Below are 19071 nucleotides of genomic sequence, written 5' to 3'. Positions count from 1 at the left end.
TAAATGGTCTGGCATCTTCTCATCCATCTGATCTTGTGACTGTTAACATACAGTATCTGCTATATTTTATGGTCATCAAATCAGATATTGTTAAAAGTTCCCAGATCAAACTTAAAGAAAAAGGGAGATCGGGCCTTTTCCATTGTGGGCCCCAAACTGTGAAATGGTCTACCTCTCTCTATTAGAATAATTTCTACTGAATCTATGCTCAAGGGGAAACTGAAACTTCATCTTTTATAAAAGGCTTTTAATACTTGAGTTATCTGAGCTTGCTGTTTCCTGTTTTATGTTGTATGTATTGTATGTTATTTCATTCCTTTTGATCTTATCTGGTAATTTTTAACACAATTTGTGTACAGAACAAGGGTGTTTTATTGTCTAAGTCTAAGTCTAAAGGCTCGTACACACCAGGACGCTTTTCATTTGCATTTATCGTCAGCATTTTCGAGACGTTTTTCCGGGTTCAAACCCAAGCGATTTTCACTGGTGTTGAACAGAATAGTATGCAAAATCGCTCCTTGACGTTAGATTGCGCCACACAACTTTAAGCTTCTGATACCCGCTTGTAACACAGAAGAAGAAGACAGAAAGTTGACACGCTTGTTGTTGTGGATGGTTCAAGTACTAGCTCCAGCTCTAGTGATTAAGAAACGATTATTGTTCACCAGTGCAATAAACAGCTACACGTTCATATCGCCTCTGGGCATCTTCCTCAATGTGCGCTTGCATTGACAGTTTTTTGCTTGAGCGCCTCCAAGTGCTGTTCCAACTTCAGCAGCTTCGTGGCCAAGAACAAAAGTGCCAATACGATTGGTGGAGAAGGTTTTGACACGGCGTGTCAAAATAAAAAAAACGAGCATGAGGCATTTCTTTAAAAATAACCTCCTCACTATTATCATTAATAGTATTACTTTTACTTTTGTTACCATTATTAGTATTACTGTTCTGACTTGTCCTCCTGTTATCTCCTCATTATCATTAATACAAGTATTTCTAACATTATGTCAACATGTCATTATTCAGGTTATGCTGTTGTAGTAGTAGAAATAGTAGTAGTAGTAGTAGTAGTAGTAGTCATTGTAGTAGTAACGATTGTAGTTGTAGTTAGGATTGTTGTAGTAGTAGTTGTAGTAGTTTCTGTAGTAGTAGATGTTGTTGGCATAATGGTATCAGAAGTAGTAAAGGTGTTGATGTTGTTGTTGTAGTAGTAGTAGGAGTAGTAGTAGTAGTAGTAGTAGTAGTAGTGTCAGAAGTAGTAGATGTTGTCGATGTATACATTGTTGTAGTAGTGATTGCTGTAGTAGTATCAGTACTAGTAGTAGAAGTAGACGTTGTTGTAGTAGTATCAGTTGTAGTAGACGTTGTAGTAGTATCAGTAGTAGTAGATGTAGTAGTAGTAGTAGTCGCACACTTCAGAATCTCGCTGGAAGTATTAAGTCATCCCGGTACTTCGAATTCTATGAATTTGAACATACTACTGGGCTCGCTTACTGTTCTAAGCGTACTATATAGTATGGAAATATGTGATTTCGGATGCAGCCTAAGTCTAAATGCCACCTAAGTTGAATGACTTCCACTGTATTTTTTACACTGAATTTCTGACATAAAGCTGGTAGTGCTTTGTGGTAAATTTATTAGTAATGTTTTACAATGTGCACTTGTTTACAAGAGTCTTGAATTGAATGACTATCTCTACACAGATAAATGTATTTAGATATACAGCCTGTGAAAGCTGTCCTTTCCGTGAAACTGAGACAACAGGGGAGCTGACAGACGACTGCTGTTGATTATCGAATAAGGAGGAGCTGGACTTCAGTGTGGCGTCAGACGGCTCCCCTTTAATGAGAGGGCATGAAAACTCATTTGTAGTTTTAAAAGAAGGGGGACGGAAAAAGACTTGGAGAGAAGGACATAGAAAAGGAAAGAGACTACATGTGGGGTGGGGAAACCATCTGGACCAGTGTTGACCTGGGAACTGACACGGCCCTATCATTATTGGTTACTTAGACGTGTTCCAGACACATCCCATGTCACAACTGCGATGAAAACTCACTCACTCATTGACCTCACACAAACACTGTTGACATTGTTGAGAATTAGTCATTCGGTCAAGGAAAAAGCTGCATTAATTATCCATGGCAGTCATGCAGGCTTGCACCCTTTTTCCCTCAACATGTCCTGCTTACCTTTGTACAGTTTGGCTCCCTTGAATACCGTAGGAAGGAAATTACTGGGAGTCATCTTCCATCCCGTCTCTTCTTCCTGCAAAACAGCAGATTTTTATCAAAGAGGTTCCTTTATAGTCATAGCATCATGACGTACATTTTAATTCATGTTTTTTATGTGCATTTTAGAATAGTGCGCTGGATGGAAAGGCCAAGATACAAATTTATTTTATGTGAATCCAAAAGTAGGTGACAGTTTATTTTGATAGTCCACTTGAGTAGACATCTAGGGGTGCTTTCACATCTGTGACTTGGTTGATTTGGTCCGGACTAAGGGCAACAAATGATACATTGTAACATTTCTCTGCCGTTTTGGATCATTTACACACCACACTGATTACTTTTGTCCGAACCAGTTGAAAAGAACTAAAATGCCGTCATGTGACAAAATCCACATCACTCATTGGTCAGATGTTATTGAACATATTTCCTAAACTGCTTTTCGATTTTGGTCAGAATTAACATACGGGAAAATGTCAATGGAACTCCCGCAAATAAACGAACCGGCAGACACAAAATGTCGCTGCACTGGCTGATTGTATCCCTGGTCATAGTATACCTATATAGTTCATATACATCACTTTAGACAAACTATACATTTCGAGAATGAAGCGCAGCTGCTGCTGGAAAACAATATTTTAATGCATTGCAATCGCAAAGGCATTAGGAGGAGGCATGAATTAATTTAGCTTAACTGCGACACGGTCATTTTCCGGAAATATTACCAACGATCCATCAGGTAATGTCTTTTCCCTCTCTCTCTCTGTTTAAAACTGTTGGTAAAGCGCTGTCAACGAGTATTTTTCCACCAAACCCCATAAGATGGGAAAGCGCATCGGACAATGGCAGCTGGATTAGTCCAAAAGGCACAGTACTTTTTACGGTTGAGTCTGTTTTAGTTCGGATCATGTTCTCACCACAAACGAACCGCTCCAGGGTTCATTTGAAAGAGTACCGAGACCACCTCTTCAAGTAGGTCTCGGTATACTTTTTTGGTCCGCTTTTGGTGCACACTCAAGTGCAATTGCCACATTCACACCTGCCCAAATGAACCGCACCAAGAGGGAAAACGAACTCTAGTGCGATTCAACCGAACTAAATATTGCAGGTGTGAAAGCACCCTAACTCCTATGAGTAAATTCATTCACACACATTCATTCACACTGGACCATTTTAGTTTACTCAATTCACCTATAGCACATGTCTTTGGACTGTGGGGGAAACTGGACCACCCGGAGGAAACGCAGAAGGAATATTGCTGGAAGGAGCACGTTCACGATTAAGCCTGGTTTTTACTTCTGCGTGTGATCGGCGTCACCCACGGCACATGCAATGTGCGTTGCCGCGCATTTATACTTCTGCAAGCTGTTTCTGTTGCTCTGCAATAACACTTCCGAAATGCTAGCTGGCAGTAGCTGTTTATGTTCCTCTGTGTCGAGTTTCTTCACAGTTTTTTTTTCTGAACGCCACTTTAATGTAAAAGTGGCTTAAACTCGCTACAACAACTTTAATCATAAGGTAAACACAAAACAAAAGTTTCCATCTAGAGCTCCTGTAAGACTTGACACTTGTAAACACTCGCTCCATCGGGCTCGTGCGGCTCTCACCCCTGCCCACACTCATCAGCGCTTCCAAGCCGACCAATCACAGAGCTTGCGCTACGCGTCGTTGCTACGTGTAGTCACACATTTTGAGAGGTGCGCGTCAGCGAGGGCTGTGCCTCCGTGTGCACTTGATGCAGAAGTATAAATCAGCTTTTAGAATCGGCTGACGTGAGACGTCTACTCCAGGCAATCAGAACATTCAGACGCATTCACATCCGTGCTGTTTATGAAAATAAAAGCCTTTGAATATTTTTCCAGACACATTTAGCTGCTAGATGTTAGTCAGATAATATTTCTATGTCCCTTCTTAATGGCAACTGCGTAAAAAAATTATTGATAAAATGCTTATGATAAACCGCTGTTTGTATACCTTCAGGCTCTGCTTCAGTTGCTTGACACGTGTGCATGTGAAGCAGCCGATGAGCGCCAGCACAAACACATATTATGTACATTTTGACATGCAAAAGTGTCCTTCCATATGTTTTCATTGAAGTTGTTCACAATACTTATCCACCAACAGAATTTGTAATGTCATCAAATGTGTAAACATTTAGCTGTGGTTGGCGCTTCTGCCTTTGGATGTCTCTGGGACAAAGCAGCTGCATGAATGCTAAATCGTGAATGCTAAATCCAATTAAAAGTGAAACCATCAACAAAAGCCCGACCCCTTCTGTTTACAAATACAAGTGCAGCCATTTAGAGGCCATTTCTGGTAATGATGTCAGAATTCATTTGTATTTTGGAATGGATGTGTGAACGGTCTTTGAAAAAATTCCATAACCTCCTTGACTGTGTGAACAGCGCTTATTGAATTTACAGGTAAAGTCGTTCCGGGAACTTTCCAGATATTTACCAATATTGTTGTGTGAAAGGGCGGTTGTGTTGATGAGCTCAACAAAAATGTGTGATTGGTTATCATTTTGTAGCCCACTGTCTGACACATTGTACAGTCGCTGAGGTTTAAGGAAGCCTCCAGAGCTGAAATTATGATACAATTTAGTGTTTTATTTAGCCATGAGCTGCAAGTTGTGGACCAATCAAAACAGACTGGGTCGTTTTACCAATCAAACTAGAGCAGGCTCTAGGCTCATTTTGAGAAAATGAAAGAGTTTTTGACCTTGGAGGCATGGAATTCTATTATATGAGACCGTCAAAACAAAACTAGTAACCTAGGCTACTGTTCATGCATGAACTTTACAAGGTGGGCAAGAAAAGTCCTCTGAAATGATTTGTCAAATTGTGGATAAATCAGCCAAGACTGGGATTCCACATTTGAGATCAAAGCCCTTCCCAGGGCGATATCTTGCACACTGCTCTGGAGCAGGGTCACCCTCAGCACCGCCATTTTAATGATGTGAATACACAGCGGGGGCTGAACACCATGCTGCAAGCGTGATTTACGGCGCCTCCTGTTTTCCTTTCTCTCAACTAGGGGTCGCACATTAAAAGTAAATCAATGTCCTCACATACTCATGCGAATGTTTGGCTTGGTTGTCACAAGCACATACTCGGAACGCTGAGTGTTTCAGTTCAGGAGCTTTTTCATAAAGAGTAAGCCAAATGGAGGCTGTATATTTTATGGGGCTTCTTTCTTTAAACACATTTCTCCATTAGCAACTAATGACTCCCAAAAGAGACAGAAATCCATCTGAAAATATGAAAGGCCCTTAAGTGCCTGGGAGCTGTGATTTATGATTATTCATGTGCCATTAGACATTAGACCACAAAACGCATCTAGCAGTTTATATCACAGAACCCCTTGGCTACGCCAGGAGAAAAATATAGAGTTCATGTGCCAGATTTAATATGATTTAATTTTAATTGAATTTGTCAGGTAATACGAAAAATTAGTTTTTTTCTGATATTTAAAAAACCTATATATATATATATATATATTAAAACATACAAAATATTTCTTTTAGAGTTCTACCACACGGTGTTGCCATATGGCAACATGATATTTATGTTTATTTCATGCATTGTTTCTTTAAGACCAAATTACTTTTTCGTAAATCGCTCAAATGGCAACACTGTGCAATAGTGGAATGTGCAATATTGCAATAGGTTAGCTAGCTAGCAAGGTCAGCTTTGATCTTATAAGTTGTAACAATAACAACATGAATGTTAGTAATATAATGTTGATTAGTCATATGTTATTGGTATTTGCATTATGGATAAAATCAAATTTTAATGGCAATACTTTTGATCAGATATAAATACAGAGAACTGTATATTAGTGAGGACCACCATGTTCTATAAGTGAAAGAAGAAAGGGATAAAACTGGCTCTTCTTGCAGATGAAGGTCAGGAAGAGATGGGTTTTAGTAAACATGACCATGATGCAGATTGGACATTTTATAAGGGATGGGATGGAGACAGTTCAGGTAAGTTAGCTCAGAGGCAGATAAGAAAGGCGTAGTACAATATATAGTATAATATAGAAACATTGCTAGCTAGTAGCTACATTATGCTGATGCATCTGGATATATTAGACTTGTTATTTATTTGTTATAATATTTACTGGAAGAAATATGTATACACTGAAAAAAGTATTTAAAGATGATTCCTTGGATTTACTCAATTTTTTTACGTTAAGTGGTTGTAAACAATTTATTTGGGCTGAATTTAAACAAACAAATTAAGTTGAACATTGCTCAATTTAATTTGTTTGTTTAAATTCAACACAAATAAATTGTTTGCAACAGTTTTGCATGCAACACTTTTTTCAGTGTACCTACTGTATGTTATATATACTGTAAAACCCAATAAGTTAAGGTAACTCAAACCGTTTGAGGAAACCGATGGCAACAAACCATTTAAGTTCAAAAACTAATTCTAATGAGTACTGTGAATTTACTCCATTTAAGTTGAAGTAATGAGGTACTTAATTAACTCATTAACTTCAACAGTGAGTTCAAAACTCTTTTTTTCATTAGATGAAGTTGACTGTTTTACAGTGTACATGAAATGCTGATAAACAATATTATGCTTGTTTAATTCCAAGCTTTTGGAACATCAGTGGTTGGAAAGTATGTTTAAGGTGTCATTTATAAGTTCTGTGTTAAAGCTTATAATACTGCAACACCAATTAAATTAAAACAAACAACATTTTAAACAACACAATTATTAATTATAAGGAAAGTTCTAAATTTGACATTTCTAAGTTAATGTGGCAACATATCATAAAGTATCTTAAAAAATCCCCAATTCTTTTTTTTTTTACAGTACTTCAAGTTAAGCCATTCTAAGAAAATAAAAACAGTCAAATATATTTTTATAGATCTATCATTATGCCTGCAGTAGAGGGTTAAATCATTTGGCAGACACCTTTATCCAAAGTGACAATCATTACTTAGTCTACATTCTTCTAGTGTACATAAAAGAATATATTTTCTGTTTTCTAGTGAAACTATTCACTGGATTTGGCAACATAAAAAAAATGCTTCTAATGCAATTTCATTCATTTATTCATATATTTTCTTTTCGGCTTAGTACCTTTATTAATGTAGGGTCGCCACAGCAGAATCAGCCACCAACTTATCCAGCATATCCAGCCAACTGACCCAGCTGGGGCTCGAACCAGCGACCTTCTTGCTGTGAGGCGATCGTGCTAGCCAATTTGCCACCGTGACACCCCTAAAGCAATTTAATGCTATATATTTTAATAGTAGGCAGATTTTATTTCCACATTTACTAAAACATTAATAAGTACAATCATGTTTATTGTGTTTTAAAATGTATTGAATAATGTATACATCCATGATTTAAAAAAATATATATATAACATTTATTTTAATATAACATTATTAAACATAGTAAAATGTTATCCATTTTGTGCATATTAAGTATGTTTTATAAAGTATTTAGACTAATAAACAAAATATATATTAAATTTGAAAATTCATGTACAATTGAATAAAACATTTTTCTTACATTATTTGAAATATTTCAGTCATATTATAACAATTGGTGGAATATTTCAATATTTAGGCTATTTGCAAACATTCTAGCCTTTGTAAATGGATGTATTTGCTATCTTTTCTTCTTTAACAATGACCCTTTGAGAGGCACTTGAAAATTTAAACTAGATCTAAAGTAGGCCAACATCAGAGCTCAGACAAAAATTCCTTAATTAACTATTGAAAGGCTCAGCTTTCAGACAGGATGTGAGCCTTTGAAAAGGGTCAGATTGGTCTTTCGGCCTCATTGTGAGCAGATATCGGTGGATTGGCTCTCAGATGAGGATTACAGGTGCTCTTATGAAGGAAAGCCTGAACAAAGGCTTCATTCTAGAGCTCCGGAACGCAGCCAATCAGCATGAGAGGGCATTTTCATCGCTTGACTGCCTCTCAGCAACCGCTGGTCAACATATGACGCTCAGAGGTCACATCAGACAACATAATACCTCACATGAACCTAAATCACCTAGGACTTAAACACAACCGTCTGCCACGCCTAAGCTTTAATCCGCCATTATTTCAATGTTAAAGTTCAAATGTCGGAACACAGGAAATCTGCATGTCATAGTAGAGAAAACACAAGCACTATCTACATTTAACAAGAGGAAGAGTTGTGAATAGGGAGAGCAAGAGGTTATCAAGAATAGGATGATCTTTTTGGAACGGAGAAGGAACGCCTCACTGAAATCACAGATATTTCCGGAGATCCTGGATGGGTTTAACAAACCTTCGTCCTCACAATTCCTCATCTTAATCTAGCCTGAACAGAACACATTGAGTGATATTACTGTTCTCTAGGTATTCAAATGCATTTTCAATGTGTAATTATGCATGATAATATGAGTGCACAGAGTATGGTAAATGTCTTTTTCTGAGGTGGAATGATGCAAGGGCTGGTGCAATAATGTCATAATTCTCTCATCTATGATTCTTTTAAGTTAATAGCTGGAAACTTCAGGCCTTCTCACCTCGGGGAAATCTGTGAAATAAAACTGTAAAGCACAGATGCTAAGAGGAAAGCCTGCAAACCTGCTTTCATCTACACTTTAGAAAATTCTATGACAAAAAGTCACGGCAACAAATTAAATTAAATTAAATTAAATTAAATTAAATTAAATTAAATTAAATTAAATTAAATTAAATTAAATTAAATTAAATTAAATTAAATTAAATTACATTTTAAATGAATCAAGTTTCAACTATTTTTTGTTATACAGTTTAACGTAATATTTTTGTCAGACTGATTTAAGTTGTGATGACTAGTAAAGTTAATTTTATTAACCTAAAAAAATTAAGCCAGGAATTTATATATATTTTGACAGTGTACACTGTAAAAAAAATTATTGTTGCCTGAATTTTTAGTTGAATCAAGACTTTAGTCATCTCAACTAAAAAAATCAAGTTAAAATTTGCATAACTGAAAAAATGTAGTTAAAACCTGATTATCTTATTAAAATAAGTTAAAACAACATAAAAACATTTGTTGTCAAAAATACTTTTTGTCAAATATCTTTTACAGTTTAACTGTATTGTAAATAAGCCTAAAATGTATACAATCTTGCACGAAATGGAGCAATACCAAGACACAGGAAACACTGTTGAGTATACAGAAAAGAAATATCCATCAAATTTTCGCATCATTTACGCATACCGTGACTGTTTCAAACCCAAAAGACCCAAAATAAATGTTTTCAATGACTTCCGATAGATTTATGTCCTTCCATTTAAAATCCAGTAAACAAAATAATTTTTAAAAGTCATAAAGAATTCATAAAATGATTCCTATCCATGTGCTGTCAACGACAGATTTTTAATTTAATCTAAAATCTATTTATATTGGTATTACTTCAAAAATAATAGTCATTTTGTTAACGTATTTACCAACATAAACTAAGTATGAACAATACATGCACATGATTTATTAATCATTTGCTAGTGATTTAATAAAATACTAAGTTGTGCTTGTTAACAGTAGTTAATGTACTGTGAGTTAACATGAACTAACAATAACAGACGTTTATAACATTTAAGGACATTATCTACTCGAAATGCCTAGCAAAACTAAGCTGAATAAATAAGAAATCTAATTAACTATAAAATTATAGTACAAAAATGTAGCCTATATCTACATTATTAAATAAAGCACATTTCACACATTTAACTTAGTAGAAAATCTGTTAACACTTTAAAATATGAAATGTAGTTAATGTTAGTTACTTTATTTATTAATAAAAACAAACAATGAGCACCACATTTATTAAAGTATTCATGCATGCTTTGTATTGTTAGTTAATGAAAATACAGTTGTTCATTGTTTACTGTGCATTAACATGTTAACAAGCATTTCAATAATGCATTAGTAAATACTGAACTATGATTAATAAATGCTGTGTACAAGCATTGTTCATTGTTTGTTAATGTTAGCAAAACCACTATGTCCCTTAACTATGTCTCGTATTGTAAATACTTTAATATTTACCAGTATTCTGTCAAAAAAAACAGATAAAAGTTTAATTTTCTAAATCTATTCCTAAAATAGATGAGGTAAATCAATAATAAAGCATTTGCTACAATTCATTATTGTCTTACTAGTTTAATTAAAGCTAAATATCTTATATTCAGAATGAATACAGTTCATTTCATAATATGTCAGCAACCAAAATGTGTTTTTATGTAATATTTTTAAAACTCATTAACAACGTTTGTACTGCATTCATGATGCAGTATCTCCCCCCCCCAAAAGCATCTTTTGGCAGCAGAGACTATGTAATTGACTATTTAAATTGTAAGACAATACTACAAGTGTGAACATATCTTAAATCATTAATTTTATTAAGGTTTATTCTATGACACCTTTATAACCTTTTGGATCTTTAAAGATTTTGCCAGAAGTGTTTTGTGTTGGAAAACCAAAAAGCTGAGATAATTATGTTAAAATGATTTTTATTTTGGGAGGAGGTAAACTGTTGCTTTGAATACTCATTTTGTAATTACGTTTAAGGTCAGCCCTTTGCTGTTCGACCAATAAAGACTTGTTCATTGTGTGTGGGCATGACCACAGAGGTCATCCGAGTCACTAGACACTTAAATATGTGCCACATCAGCTGATTTAATTCTGCAGATACAGATACTTTAAAAAGCCTTTATTGATTCCTGTGTAACCATGATACGTTTTTATCAAGCCCCACCTCGGTATCTCCTTTCCCCCTTTTTCCTTTCGCCTTTCCTTTCTTCTTCTCTTTGCGGTCATTCACTTTTTTGTCCTTCTCGCTCTTCGATTTTTTCTTCTTCTCCCTCTCTTCTTCCCTAGCAGCAAACTCAGCTGCAACCTTCAAAACATTTACTATATGTTAACATTCTTAAACGTTAATGGAAAATGATACTCTGCATCAGACTAATAGGTTAACAACCTGCTCAGGGGTCTTCTGAGCAAATATGGATGCAGAACCTCCATCCTCGGGACTTGGAAAGTCAGGAAACTTCCCAGAGGCATCTCTGCAACAACAACAAAAAAGCAAAAATAAATAAATAAATAAAATAGCAACATTTGCACTATATATATGCTTGAATGTTTTTTGATGTGATTTAACTTCAGCTAGTCCAAAATGCAGCTGCAAGAGTGCTTTCTAGAACAAAGAAATATGATCATATTACTCGAGTTATTTCATCATTGCATTGGCTCCTTTTGAAATATCGTATACATTTCAAATTTTATTGACTACCTACAAAGCCCTAAACGGCTTAGCTCGCCCAGTATTTGAGGGAGCTCCTGGAGTATTATAGCCCCTCATGTCCACTACGCTCAATTAATTCTGGACAACTGATTATTCTCAGAATATCAAAATCAACTGGAGGTGGTGGATCTTTCTCATATCTGGCACTTAAACTCTAGAACAGCCTTCCTAGCACAGTTCAGGAAGCAGACACACTCTTTCAGTTTAAAACTTGATTAAAGACACATCTCTTTGCATTAGCATACACATAAAACACAAATTGTTTTTACAAATCCTCTAAAGGATTGTTAGTCTGCATTATTTAGAGCACCCGGAGCCAGGAACACTTCCCAAAAGACATTATAGTTTGAACAGCATCTGCGCTTATGTTAGTTTGTTTCTATTATTCCTGATGTTTTCATAATCCTGGACCAGGCTGCATCCTGAGCAGCTGCTGTGGTGGTCATGGAGGAGTGGAGACCATGAGACTGATTCCTGTAAGACATCAATGACAGACGATTCTTCGCATTGATCCTGAAGGGCCAGCCAGTACACCAGCCGGTGACCTCTCCCACCTGCAGCTTCTCCTTGATGGACGTCCAGCATTCTCCAGCCTCCAGCACCTGCATTGTCTGACCTGCACAAGAAGTTTGGTCAGAGGAGAAATGGTTGAGCCCAACTGAGCCTGGTTTCTCTCAAGGTTTTTTTTTTCCTTCACTTTCCTCAATTGGTGAAGTTTGTTTCTCGTCGCTGTCACCACTGGCTTGCATGGTTCGAGATTTAGGGAGCTGCGCATCGATGGATTTGCTCTTCATTGTTTGGACTTTCAGCAGTGAAAATGAAATCACACTGAACTGAACTAAACTGAACTTCAGCTCTGAAAACTGGACTGACACAGTTTACTAGAACTTCTATGTTAAGCTGCTTTGACACAATCTACATTGTAAAAGCGCTATAGAAATAAACATGAATGAATGAATGAATTTAGATTTTTTTATCTCACAAATCTGACTTTGTCAGAACTGCAAGCTAACGTCTCAGAATTCTGAATTAACGCACGTGCAAAACAGAACGTCAGAGTTGTGCAATATAAATTCAGAATTGCAAAAACAAAAACAAAATAAAATTTGTATAACATGTATTTATTAAGTTTTACATGGTTTTACAAAAAACCAAACCCATTCACTCAAAACTTACCCCTGACAGGTTTAGGAAAAAATCTAATAAATAATTATAATAATAATAATTGTAAAATTCTAATCAAACACATTCACATTTGACAACTTCAGACTTCTAAAGCTTCTTAAATATCTAAATCTTTCACAAAGTTCAAAAACAACTCCCAGATATCGCACAATTCAGAGGATTTCTTTCTTATTACAGGGTGTTTTTGCAGGTTTCATCAAGTCAAATTTAAGACTTTTTGATACCCTTTTAAAATCATTTTAAATAAAATTTAAGACATGTTAAATTTATACATGACTAAATACTAAGGATTTTTGATAACGCTAAGGATTTTTTTCCTTAGCGTTACCATACATTTGCCATACAAATCAATTCATTTCACCTTTATTTGTATAGCGTTTTTACAATGTAGATTGTGTCAAAGCAGCTTTACAAAAAAGTTCATAGTAAATTGGAACAGTGTAGTTCAGTTTATAGTGTTTAAGTTCAGTTTAGCTCAGTTCAATGTGGTTTAAAATCACTACTGAGAGTCCAAACACTGAAGAGCAAATCCAACGATGCGCAGCTCTACAGATCCCAAACCAGGCAAGCCAGTGGCGACAGTGGAGAGGGAAAAAAAACTTCACTAAGTGGCGAAGTGAAGAAAAAAAACCTCAAGAGAAACCAGACTCAGTTGGGCACGACCATTTTAATTTCTTCGCTGGCCAAACATCTTGTGCAGAGCTGCAGTCTCAGCGGCGGAGGCTGGAAGCTGGCCTCAGCGAAGACTTGTTGTCCCTGGAGCGTCACAGGAATCAGTCTCATGTTCTCCACTCCTCCATGACCACCACAGTAGCTGCTCAGGATCGGCCTGGTCCAGGATATGGAAACCAAATGTAGTTATTTCATAGCCACATTATTTTAATGTGTCAAAACAAGAAATCTCTAGTTGTAAACACTTTTTTTCAACATTTTTTTTTATCTGAAGTTTAATCTTGTTAAAACTATATTTTATTACAGAGAAAATTACATGAATAATCAAAAATATTTACAGTATTTGTTGGCTTTTGGTCAAAATGGATTGAGTATTACTCCTATTCAACCTAATGTGTTTCTTTTATAAAAAGTTTCATGTCTATTTATAAACATTATGTCTACTCCCCCCTACTTCTGTAAATAGCTTTTGTATAAATGAAAGACCATGTAAAGGGATATGTTGCACTGGTATTATCATGAGTAATTGTATAACTGTTTTTAGTTTAGGGATTTTATTTTGAAGAATTTGCTGTATTTCTTTGCAATAAAAAACTTTAAAAAAGAAGATTTATTGAGATGGATTGTTGGTGATTGGATGGATCTCGGTCGATTGAGTAGCTTTACCTGGAGAGAGGAAATTTAAGACCTGTTTAAAGTTAAGACCTACAGCACAATATTTCAGTGAATTTAGGACTTTTAAGGCCTAAAATATTGTTTTGAAAATGTAAGACATTTTAAGACTTTTTACCTGTGTACACTCTGTATTGCATATGAAAGCTTTTCAAGAGCCAAACATGTTATTAAGTTTCTCAACTATAGTCCAAAGGAGGGGCGATTAACCTTTTTTAAACACAAAGCAATAGAACATCTTGTTTGTATTAAACGTCAATAAATTTTCTTTCTTTAGTAGACAAAGCCCAACTGTCTTCATACATATTCAGTATACATAATCCAGGACATATAGGTGTAACATACAGTTTTGGACAACAGGGTTGAGGATCCAATTGTAGTGTCTTTATTGACAGAGAATAGTCAGGCAGGCAAGAGTCAATCACAGGAGCAAACAGAATCATAAAGTATGGATGGCTGACGTGAAACTGATGTTTCGACACAGTGTCGAGATCCCGATGCGCAAGTGTTACAAAACACTGCACCAAAGCATGATTCGAAACACCCAGGTCACGTGACTAAAGTGTTTCGAAACACCAAGTCATGTGACTAAAGCGATTCAAAGCATCGACCATTTCAGAAGCGTTTTGAGACCTGGTGAATCTGCGTTTGACTGACAGGGTCGGGATGTAGCCTAGTAGGCTATGTGTGTGCACAGAGTAACTGTGCTGCAAATGGCCAAGGTTGAATCCTGACTTGTACAAATACTATGAAAATATGATTTGATGTATTTTAATAATGTTATTTTATGACCAAAAACAAGACTATTATTCACAAAGTGTTCATTCGGATGTCAGACCAATGTTAAAACAAAACATGCTACAAGAACAGAGCACTTACAAACTAATATTCATAACTGCATCACCCTGGATTCGAATTCCATTATCTCTGCATGCTAGTCTGGAACTCTCACTACTCCACTAAATCATTTGAAGCCTCGGCTTTACAACGTGGGGTTTAATACCTCAATTTGCTGTTTCTTTGCTGAAGCTGTTTCAGAGCAATACATAAAAATGGGTTTCAAAACAATTCAAAGCTTCGACACATTTGGTTTGACTGTTTCAGTGTTTCATGAAGCCTCGCTTTGCCCATCACAATCATAAAGGGCAATCCAAAAGAGTAGTCAAAAGCAGGCAAGAGATCAGTACATGTGGCTAACATCAAAAATCAATAAACTAGGAGATGGTCTGGAAACAGCATGGAAAACCAAGGCAGGTCAATGCTTCGTAATGTTTAAAGATTAACAACAAGACTCAGCACTGAAGTGTGTGTGTGTGTGTGTGTGTGTGCTGTTTATAAAGTCCATCGAATCAATTCGTGAGATATCTTTGAAATATGTATAACTTTTTTGCTCCCAACAGTTTTTTTTAGATTGCATTTCCAAAACAAAAAATATATATGGACAAACTCCATGAGAAAAATTTTCTTGCAGATTTTTAAAAGATGAGGTAACACAGACTTCACGTCAGTGTGGACATATAGATAAACAAAGCAGATCGCGTGAACAAAGGCAAATCCATCATATTTGAACTGTGAACTTCACACATGGGGAGGATACATTAGCCAGGTCTAGCGCTGGCTCTCAGGGGAGCTGGAGCAGGTTTAGAATAACAGGGTAAAAGTGTCAGTCAGAGCCCAGTCTGAGCGCTCAGCTCCGGCTAACGTAATCAGTAGCACACAGCTGAAACTCACTTACAATGAGGTAGCACATGTTGAAAGCTAGACTATACTGTAATGCAGAGGGATTGAATTTCACCTAATCTGCTCACTAGAAGAAAAAAGAAAACACACTCAATTTTTTACTTTTACACTTTTTATTGAAAAACTCCTCTGTTAATTCCTCAGTCCTTTATTACTGCTCACCCAATTTTTTTGTGGTGCTAGATGAAAAAGTATTTTTGTATATTCATTCTTTCCCAAAATGTAATCAATTCAAATCAAAGCTAATTCATTGCAAAATAAGCAAACATGGAAATAAATTGCAACATTTTGACATTATATATTTTGTCTTGATAATTATGTAATTTGTTTTGCTTAATGAAAGTGCTCATTTCATTTTTCTTGTGGCAACTCTGATTGGTGGAATTTTCTTACAGCATCATGGATGATGTACTTTTTCCACAACAAATTCAGCTTTTAAAAATTATTGTTTTAAAGTAACAATTTATGGTTTACTATTTACTTTTCATTTATTCTTTGGTACAATGCAATGGGTAAACTAAAATATAGGGCTCTATTTTAACGATCTAGACGCAAAGTCTAATGCGCATGGTGCAAAAGCATTAAGAGCTTGTCTGAATCTACTTTTGCTATATTACGGACAGAAAAACATGCTCTGTGCCTTGGTGCATGGTCTAAAAAGGTTGTGCTTATTCTCTTAATGAGTTATGGGTGTGTTTTGAGCATAACGTACATTAAACCATATTAAAGCCCCATCTCCCATTCCCTTGCAGTTGCATTGCACCATGGTGCATTTGCTATTTACATGGTGGACTTTATAAGTGAAAAAAACAAAAACTGAACGCTTCACTAGCGAGAAAACAATTAAACAGACCATCTGCAGTGAGAATAAAGAATAGGCCTCCTCCTCTTTACTTTCTCTTTACTGTACTTCTACTCTTTACTTTACTCCTTTACTTTGGTGAAGTAAGGAACTCACTCAACTGAAGACATCCATTAGCCTTCATATTTAATTTAGTTTGTTTAGTGCAAAGATTTGTTTCAAAACTATTTTTAAATTCAGTTAAATTTCCAGCAAACTAATAAATAAACAATAATAATGAAGTGTGGTAAAAAAACTGAGTTATATCCAAACACACGTCATATTCTTATGCCCCATATGCTGATGCATACGTCTCCAAATCCCGACAGATGGACAAATCTAAATGTGTTTTTAAATCAAACGAATATAAATATGCAAATAACAAATAATGCTCACAATAATAATATTAAGATTATACAAATACAAATTGTCATGAATACCACCCCACCCTCTGCGCTGGACTTTAGACAAGCTTTTAGATGGTCAATGGTGGTCTATTTCAGTTCCTCAAAATAGCAACGTGCCAACAATGCGCCTTAACACACCTCCTTTATAGACCAGCACACCCATGAGTCCACAAAGTGGCCCAAATGGATTTCCTATTTAAACAACTTGGCACAAAAACTGAAAATCAGGGTTGCGCTGGTCTAAAAATCAACAAATCACGCCAAACACGTCTTGCGCCTTATTGTGCCGCGTGTGTGATAGGGCCCCATGGTGTGTTGTTTTAACTGAAATTTGGCAAAATACAAACACAACTGTAGAGTCAAATTTTAATGCTAATTTTAGCACAATGATTGGGTTTAATACGGAACCCTTCACTTCACATGCATGAAGAGAAAATATATATATAAATAATTTTAATCTTCATTCTAATTAAATTGTGGGCTTGAAAGAATTCTAACAATTCTCATATTTTTTTAAAGTAACAACTCATACTTTACTATAAATGACCAATTAGCATGTTCAAAAAAAGGATGAAATACATAGTCTGAAGATCTGAAGATTACTTAGATCAATGGAACATTATTATGATTTACTTAAAATGAATTTTGAGAATTTTGAGCCAACAGTTTTATATTTGGTCAAATTTGAGTTAAAACAACACACCCTATTTTAGTTTACCCGTTGCATTGTACTAAAGAATAATTGAAATGTAAGTACATAATAGTTAACCATAAATTTCTACTTTAAAACAATAATTTTAAAAGCTGAATTTGTTGTGGAAAAACTACATCATCCATGATGCCGTGAGAAAATTCCACCAATCAGAGTTGCCACAAGAAAATAAAATGAGCACTTTCATTAAGCAAAACAAATAACGTAATTTTAAAGACTTGCTATAATGTCAAATTGTTGCAATTTATTACCAAGTTTGCTTATTTTGCAATGAACTAGCTTTGATTCGAATTGATTATTTTTGGGGGAAAGAATGAAAGAACAAAAATACTTTTTCATCTAGCGCCAGCAGTAATAAGTGATTGAGGAATTAACACTGCAGTTTTTCATTAAAATTTTTGAATAAAAAGTGGAAATGTAAAAAAATTGAATGTGAATGAATAAATAAATCATGTGCACTTTCTAGTAAATTGTGCATATTTATTTTTGTTCTCGCATGTCATGTGCGGGGCTTCATATTTTCAATACTTTACCCAAATTCACCCCAAAATTTACCCAAACAACCAAAGATTTTTGTAGAGCACATGCAAATTAACCACACTTTTTAGCAATCAATCAGAATAATGAAAATTACATGTAAACACGATTGATCTAAAGTGAGTTATTATCAATATGATGTTACCCTGCTTCAAAGGTTTGTATAATTTAAACATGTTTAAAACTGCATGTAATGTTGTTTAAAACAGAAAGAATGGTGATTTTCATGTGTTTTCAGCAGATTTAATCACTAAGTGTAAGAGTTCTTTTGGGCAAAAACACTTTTCGGGCTTGAAAAGCTGTTTCCCGCAATGCAGAATGACAACTTTCATCTAACTCCTTTATTTTCCACTCATTAAAATTTCCCTATGCAGTATTTACTTCATGAGTCTGTCTGTGTCGTTGGCATGGTGAAAAATGTAATATTGGTAAGCATCTACATGTTTTACAGCATCTGTCTGGCTGGCTCTTAAAATACGTAGCCTTCACCTCCTCACCACATGGAAACCACACCAACATACTTCACCTTGCAGGTCCTGACCTGGTATTCCATACATCCCTTATACAACCAGCAGGGGCCCGGCAAGGTCACTGGAAGGGGCCGGAGAAAGGGGCCACTAAACGGAGACAAAGCTACCGAACTCTCCCCCCTCCCACCACATTGTGTTGTCCAACCAAGATGACTTATGACTGTTGTCTCCACATTAATGGGCAGCAGCATGCAGTGGCAGGCCGTAAATCAGGCTGGAATGCACTAATCAGCCCAGTCTCACTCAAAACCGC

At 35.8% G+C, this 19071-nt stretch overlaps 1 protein-coding gene across 1 annotated transcript in view; it reads right to left on the bottom strand.

Annotated features, from left to right (window-relative positions):
* The window catches only part of iqca1 (IQ motif containing with AAA domain 1), a 115190-nt gene that overhangs the window by 71246 nt on the left and 24873 nt on the right, over window positions 1–19071 (bottom strand). Inside the window, exons 7-9 of the mRNA XM_056459711.1 lie at window positions 11199–11283; window positions 10977–11117; window positions 2187–2262 (exon numbers count right to left, since the gene is read on the bottom strand). Of these exons, the coding sequence (XP_056315686.1) occupies window positions 2187–2262; window positions 10977–11117; window positions 11199–11283 (302 nt within the window). The remainder of the gene's footprint in view (window positions 1–2186; window positions 2263–10976; window positions 11118–11198; window positions 11284–19071) is intronic.

Source organism: Danio aesculapii, chromosome 6 (genome assembly GCF_903798145.1).
Source record: "Danio aesculapii chromosome 6, fDanAes4.1, whole genome shotgun sequence".
Taxonomy (NCBI): Eukaryota; Metazoa; Chordata; class Actinopteri; order Cypriniformes; family Danionidae; genus Danio; species Danio aesculapii.
Note: the sequence above shows the minus strand (reverse complement) of the source record. Positions and strands in the feature narration are given on the sequence as shown.